Source organism: Cebidichthys violaceus, unplaced genomic scaffold, assembly GCF_023349555.1.
Source record: "Cebidichthys violaceus isolate CVI_PGR_0920_01 unplaced genomic scaffold, fCebVio1.0.p SCAF_9, whole genome shotgun sequence".
Lineage (NCBI taxonomy): Eukaryota > Metazoa > Chordata > Actinopteri > Perciformes > Stichaeidae > Cebidichthys > Cebidichthys violaceus.
Window position 1 is genome coordinate 217,501 of NW_027176975.1, and position 7,500 is coordinate 225,000.

Consider the following 7,500-nt stretch of genomic DNA (forward strand, 5'->3'; position numbering starts at 1 on the left):
ACACTGGACACACACTGGACACACACACTGGACACACACACTGGTCACACACTGGACACACACAATGGACACACACACTGGACACACGCGCTGGACACACACGCTGGACACACACATTGGTCACACACTGGACACACACTGGACACACACACTGGACACACACACTGGACACACACTGGACACACACACTGGACACACACACACTGGACACACACACTGGACACACACTGGACACACACACTGGACACACACTGGACACACGCTGGACACACACACTGGTCACACACACTGGACACACATTGGTCACACACACTAGACACACATAATGGACACACACAATGGACACACACTGGACACACACACTGGTTACACACTGGACACACACTGAACCCCCCCGAGTGTCCGTAAGTTGGTGACCTTGACCTCTGACCCCTGTGTCTCCTAGGTAACGACCTCGACAGGGACGAAGTGCTTCTCGTGTCGGTCGGCGGCGGAGAGAGATAAATGGATGGAGAACCTGAGAAGAGCCGTGCATCCCAACAAGGACAACAGCAGGAGGCTGGAGAACGTCCTCACGGTCTGGGTGATCGAAGCCAAAGACCTGCCTGCAAAGAAAAGGTGATCCTAGACCAGGAGTCTGATCCAGTTCATCTAGAGCCTGATAAACTTCATCTAGAGCCTGATCCACTTCATCTAGATATACCAGTAGTATTTGTGTACTACAGGTACTTCTGTGAGCTGTGTCTGGATGACAGTAGTAGTAACAGTAGTATTTGTGTACTACAGGTACTTCTGTGAGCTGTGTCTGGATGACAGTCTCTATGCTCGGACGTCCTGTAAGCTGAAGACTGACAACATCTTTTGGGGAGAACGTTTTGACTTCAGCAGCCTGCCGTCCGTTGCCTCCATCACTCTCCATCTCTACAAAGACACCGACAGGAAGAGGAAAAAGGACAAGAGCAGCTACGTCGGGTTGGTCAACATTCCCGTTGCGATGGTGAGCGGCAGACAGCTGGTGGAGAAGTGGTACTCGTTGAGTACGCCCAGTACCATCCGAGGTAGGCAGATCTTCAAAGAGGTTCACTGTGTTCACTGAAGAAAGTTTAACTCCAAACAAGAACTTTTAGTTTAGTTTTTAGTTTTTCATGTTGCTTTCTGTTTCAGCTAAGTCGTCTGTGCCGACGGTGCGAGTCAAAGCTCGGTATCAGAGTATCGTCATCCTGCCGATGGAACAGTACAAAGAGTTTGCAGAGTACATCAGCTCCAACTACCTGCTGCTCTGCAACACTCTGGAAGCCTCCATCAGTCTGAGAGCTAAAGAGGAGCTCGCTTCTGCACTCGTCCACATCCTGCACAGCACAGGGAAGGCCAAGGTAGCCCCGCCCATTGTATACGACCCCACCCATTGTGCATGACCCCGCCCATCATCACACCCTCACTACACCTGAACTCCTTCAAAATATAAGCATTCCTGTAAATTCTCCCATGTATTTTCAGGTGAACTCATCTCTCATCTTTCATATCTCATGTGTGTTGAAAACCTGGAACTCGTGAATTTAGAGGGTTTTTTTAAATGTTGTTCCATTGTCTTATTTTAAAAGAACAACTGAGAGGCACTAGAGTGGGAGAGTTTAACTCTCTCTTTATAAAAGTCCATTGGACAAACCAACGTAAACTTCCTCTAAATGTTAGTGGTAGTCAATGAAATGAAAGAGATTCCATCACATGACCAGGCCACATACAGGATCACGTGACTCCTGCATATTCAGGATGTTTAAATAAAGTTTTGTTGGACTGAATGAGGACGACCTTTCTGCAGGACTTTTTGACGGACCTGATGATGTCGGAGGTGGACCGTTGCCGTGACAATGATCAGCTGATCTTCAGAGAGAACACACTGGCAACAAAGAGCATCGAAGAATACCTGAAGCTGATTGGACAGAAGTACCTGCAGGATGCCCTCGGTAAACACAACACTAAACAAGATAAATGACACCAAATACACAAACGTGACCCAACACCCAAGTTTATTATGATATAGAGGTTTATTGTTGTGATGTAGAGCTTTATTATTGTGACAGAGAGGGTTATTATTGTGATAGGTTGGCCTTTGATCGGTCCAGGAAAAACTTTCCAATGATCCTCTGGACAGAAGTGTGATAGATGTCATGTCTTGCTTTAACCCTAACCATATACATATTTGTTCGTGTTTTCTGTGTTCAGGTGAGTTCATTAAAGCTTTATACGAGTCAGATGAGAACTGTGAAGTCGACCCATCTCGCTGTGCGACCTCTGACCTCGCAGAGCATCAGGCTAACCTGAGGATGTGTTGTGAACTCGCCTTCTGTAAGATCCTTGACTCATACAGGTACACAGATATATACAGAGTACACAATGAACATGCTGTACACACACTGGATTTACACTATATTCGCACTGTACAAACCCTGCACACACAGTGAAAACACACACTTTTATTGATATGATGTACCCTTTAACTACTCCTTTAACTACCCATTTAACTACTCCTTTAACTATACCTTTTATTACTCCTTTAACCACTCTTTTAACTACCCCTTTTAACTACTCCTTTAACTACTCCTTTAACTATTCCTTTGACTACTCCTTTAACCACTCTTTTAACTACCCCTTTAACTACTCCTTTAACTACTCCTTAAACTACTCCTTTAACTATTCCTTTTACTACTCCTCAACTACTCTTTTAACTACTCCCTAACACTTTAACTACCCCTTTAACTACTCCTTTAACTAACCCTTTAACTATTCCTTTTACTACTCCTTTAACCACTCCTTTAACTAACCCTTTAATTACTCCTTTAACTATTTCTTTTACTACTCCTTAACTACTCTTTTAACTACCTCAGGGTCTTCCCCCGGGAGCTGAAGGAGGTTTTTGCGTCATGGCGACAGGAGTGCAGTAACCGAGGTCGACCAGACATCAGCGAGCGTCTCATCAGCGCCTCGTTGTTCCTTCGCTTTCTGTGTCCAGCGGTGATGTCGCCATCGCTGTTCGACCTGATGCAGGAATTCCCCGACGAACGCTCTGCTAGAACTCTGACCCTCATCGCCAAAGTCATCCAGAACCTCGCCAACTTCAGCAAGTAAGTCTGGGCTTTTATTTTGAGAAGGCGTGGGTACTTTTACTGTGAAGGAACTGTGGGGCTTTTACTGGGACTTTTGTAAAAACCTGTCGGTGAATACCTGTATTGTTTGTTTACCTGTTTACTCGTATACCTGTAATTGTTACCTGCATGTGTACTTTTAACTGTTAAAAGGATGTGTACTTGTAAGTGTTGCCTGGATGTGTACTTGTGTTACCTGCATGTGTACTTATACTGAATGTGTTACCTGCATGTGTACCTGTATGTGTTACCTGTACATGTTACTTGTACGTGCACCTGTACCTGTACATGTTACTTGTATGTGTACCTGTTCATGTTACCTGTACGTGTTACCTGTACGTGTTACTTGTATGTGTACCTGTATATTTACCTGTACGTGTTACCTCTTACCTGTGGCTGCAGGTTCGGGACTAAAGAGGAGTACATGCTGTTTATGAATGACTTTGTGGAGCGTCAGTGGAGCAGCATGCAGCGTTTCCTGCAGGAGATCTCAAACCCTGATGGACTGAACCACACCGCCGGCTTTGACGGATACATCGACCTCGGCCGAGAGCTGTCCAGCCTGCACACCCTGCTGACCGAGCTGGATCAGGTAACACACCTGATCAGGTGACCCAGGACTTCTTTACCTTACCAGTTGTTCTTTTCATATTTCACTTTCTGTTCAGATGAAACCAAACAGATACAACATGTGAATCAGTGAGCTTTAGAGGAGCTGACAGGTGGATGTTTTTACCTTCAGACGGAGTCAAGCTAGCGGTTTCCAGACTTTATGCTAAAATAAACTAACCATCTGCTGGCTATAGCTTTATATTTAGCGGACAGAGCAGAGAATGGTGACAATCTGACATCTGTCTCTCCCGTACCTGTCTGTCTACCGGTCATCTACCTGTCTGTCTCCAGTCGAGCCTGTCGAAGCTCGGTCCTCTACCTCGGATAATCAGAGAAGTGTCAGCGGCTCTGGCTAACCCCGGGGGCGTGGTTAATCCCGGGGGCGTGTCCGTGTCGTCTCCAGAGCCTCAGCGTGTGGTGGCCCCACCCCCTCTGTCCCCACCCCCTCTGTCCCCGCCCCTCTCCCCTCCTCTTGCGGCTTGTAATCCGTCTATTGGCCTGCAGGGCGGCGTCGGACTAGATGGAGGGTTAGTATCATGTGTCCTGTTAGCATTAGCATTCAGCTCGGTTAATATAAAATACAGACGTCTATAGATAACGCACAACATCACGATTCACCAAAGTCACACAATCACACAATAATGATGTAATAACACACTGTATTAACATACTGTAATAACACACTGTATTAACACACTGATAACACACTGTAATAACGCTGTGATAACACACTGTAATAACACTGTGATAACACATTGTAATAACACACTTTGATAACACACTGTAATAACACATTGTAATAACACACTGCAATAACAAATTGTAATAACACTGTAATAATGTGTGTGTAGTTTGGTGGACTTCACCAGACTTCTGTCTCCAACTCCAGAGAACAAAGACTTGTTCTTCGTCACTAAAGGATCCATATAATAACACACTGTGATAACACTTTAATAAAACACTGTAATAACACACTGTAGTAACACTGTAATAACACATTGTAATAACACACTGTGATAACACTCTGTAGTAATACACTGTAGTAACACACTGTGATAGCACTGGAATAACACACTGTGATAACACACTGTAATAACACACTGTAATAATACATTGAAATAACACACTGTGATAACACACTGTAGTAACACACTGATAAAACACTAATAAAACACTGATAACAAACTGTAGTAACACACTGTGATAACATACTGCAATAACACACTGTAGTAACACACTGTCATAACAGTGTAATAACACACTGTAGTAACACACTGTAGTAATACACTGTAGTAATACACTGTAATAACACACTGTAGTAACACTGTAGTAACACACTGTAGTAACACACTGCAGTAACACAATGTAATAACACACTGTAGTAACACTGTGATAACACACTGTGATAACACACTGTAATAACACACTGTAGTAACACACTGTAATAACACACTGTGATAACACACTGTCGTAACACACTGTGATAACACACTGTAATAACACACTGTAGTAACACACTGTAATAACACACTAATAAAACACTGTAATAACACTGTAGTAACACACTGTGATAACACACTGTGATAACACACTGTAATACAACACTGTAATAACACACTGTAATAACACACTGTAATAACAATGTAGTAACACACTGTGAAAACACAATGTAATAAAACACTGTGGTAATACACTGTGATAACACACTGTGATAACACACTGTGATAACACACTGTAGTAACACACTGTAATAACACACTGTGATAACACTGTAATAATGTGTGTGTAGTTTGGTGGACTTCACCAGACTTCCGTCTCCGACTCCAGAGAACAAAGACTTGTTCTTCGTCACTAAAGGATCCAGCCTGCAGCCGGCATCAGGTGACCTTTGACCTTTAACCTTATTAGAGCTGACCTCAGTGTGTGACCTTTGACTTCAGTCTGACCTCTGATGTCACTTCCTGTAGGTGTGCAGGGCTCTCCGGCGGCGAGTTCTTCGTACTCTGAGCCCAATGAGAACGAGTCGGGTTTTGAAATGACCAACGGGGGCCGGAGGGAGGGGCCCGATCTGACCAATGAGAGCCGCAGCCTGTCTCTGGTCGACCTGCAGGACACCTCCCCCAGTGACGGCCTCGACGATGGCCAATGGCAGCGCAGGACGGGACTCCTCCCCCTCTCTTTCCAGAACCCCGTGTATCACATGACCGCCACGTCGCCGCGGCAACCGACGGACGCCACACCCTCGGACGGCTCGGGAGGGTCGCAGGGGACAGAAAACGCCATGGCAACCAAACCGGCGTTTCTTACCCAGATGTCTGTGGGGCTTGGGGGGGGGGAGAGAGGTGGGGGGGTGTCGGCCATGTCGGCCATGTCGGCCATGTCCAGCAGCAGCAGTGGAGAGGAATACTCAAGACGAGCTCTGTCTGAGACCATCACAGGTAAGACCACCACCAGGATCCACTGAGACCACCTGATCACGTGACCTCATCACGTGACCTCAGTGGGTACATCCCAAGTCACTTAATTGCATCCTCGTTTCCCTCAATGCGTCCTCTGTCCATGCATCCCTGGTGGGAGGGACATTACATTACATTACAGTCATTTAGCAGACACTTTTATGCATCAACATTGGTAATCAAAAGAACTACTAGTCACCAGAAGTCATAAGTACATTTCCTTTTCCAAACAAGCATCTAAGAGCATGAAGCAGAGCATAACTCAGAGCCAAAGTACAGTGCAGAAACAAGAAAAACAGTTAGTGCTATAAGTAATACGAATACAATAAGTGCAACAAGCTAGTATGAATACAATAAGTGCTAAGTGGAAGGCTCAGGGTAGCACTTCCTGAAGAGGTGGGTTTTCAGCCTGATGAAAGATGGGCAGCGACTCCGCTGTCCTGACGTCAGTGGGAAGTTCATTCCACCACTGTGGAACCAGGACAGAAAACAGCCGTGACCGGGTGTAAGTCTTGACCGTGGCCTGGAGATAGGAAGGAGCTGTTCCTTTCACTGCCCTGTATTCTAGCACCAGAGTCTTAAACTGGATGCGAGCTCTTACAGGTAGCCAGTGTAGAGAACGGAGAAAGGAAGTTGTGTGGGAGAACTTGGGGCGATTAAACACCAGGCGAGTTGCAGCTTTCTGGACAAGCTCCAGAGGTCTGATGGCCGACGCCGGGGCTCCGGCGAGTAGAGAGTTGCAGTAGTCCAGGCAGGAGATGACAAGAGCCTGGATGAGAACCTGCTCCATCTCGTCAGTGAGGAAGAGGAGAATCCTCCTGATGTTGTAGAGCAGGAATCTGCAGGAGCGTGTAACTTTTGCTGAGAATGACAGTTGGTCATCCAGGGTCACACTCAGGTTCCTCGCAGTCCAAGTTGGCGTCACCACGGTATCATCAATGGTGATGGACAGGTCCCAGTGCGAGCAACCCTTCCCCGGGAGGAACAGTAGCTCAGTTTTGTCCAGGTTGAGCTTGAGGTGGTGTGTCGTCTCCACTTGGGTGTCACCGGGGGGAAATGACAAGACCAGCTGGGTGTCATCGGCATAACAATGGTAGGAGAAGTCATGCGAGCGAATAACAGAACCCAGAGATGTTGTGTAGAGCGAGAAGAGAAGGGGGCCCAGGACTGAACCTTGCGGAACCCCCGTAGTCAGCATGCGTGGTTCCGACACGGCCCCCCTCCAGGTCACCTGGTAGGATCGACCCGTCAGGTAGGATGCAAACAGGGAGAGTCCAGAGCCTGAGACG

General features: G+C 46.4%; 1 protein-coding gene across 1 annotated transcript in view; it reads left to right on the forward strand.

The window, feature by feature from the left end:
• LOC137867042 (disabled homolog 2-interacting protein-like) overlaps positions 1-7,500 on the forward strand; it is a 19,840-nt gene that overhangs the window by 3,086 nt on the left and 9,254 nt on the right. Inside the window, exons 3-12 of the mRNA XM_068703445.1 lie at positions 446-618; positions 787-1,058; positions 1,165-1,373; positions 1,820-1,964; positions 2,224-2,368; positions 2,886-3,122; positions 3,546-3,735; positions 4,047-4,282; positions 5,545-5,636; positions 5,723-6,193. Of these exons, the coding sequence (XP_068559546.1) occupies positions 446-618; positions 787-1,058; positions 1,165-1,373; positions 1,820-1,964; positions 2,224-2,368; positions 2,886-3,122; positions 3,546-3,735; positions 4,047-4,282; positions 5,545-5,636; positions 5,723-6,193 (2,170 nt within the window). The remainder of the gene's footprint in view (positions 1-445; positions 619-786; positions 1,059-1,164; positions 1,374-1,819; positions 1,965-2,223; positions 2,369-2,885; positions 3,123-3,545; positions 3,736-4,046; positions 4,283-5,544; positions 5,637-5,722; positions 6,194-7,500) is intronic.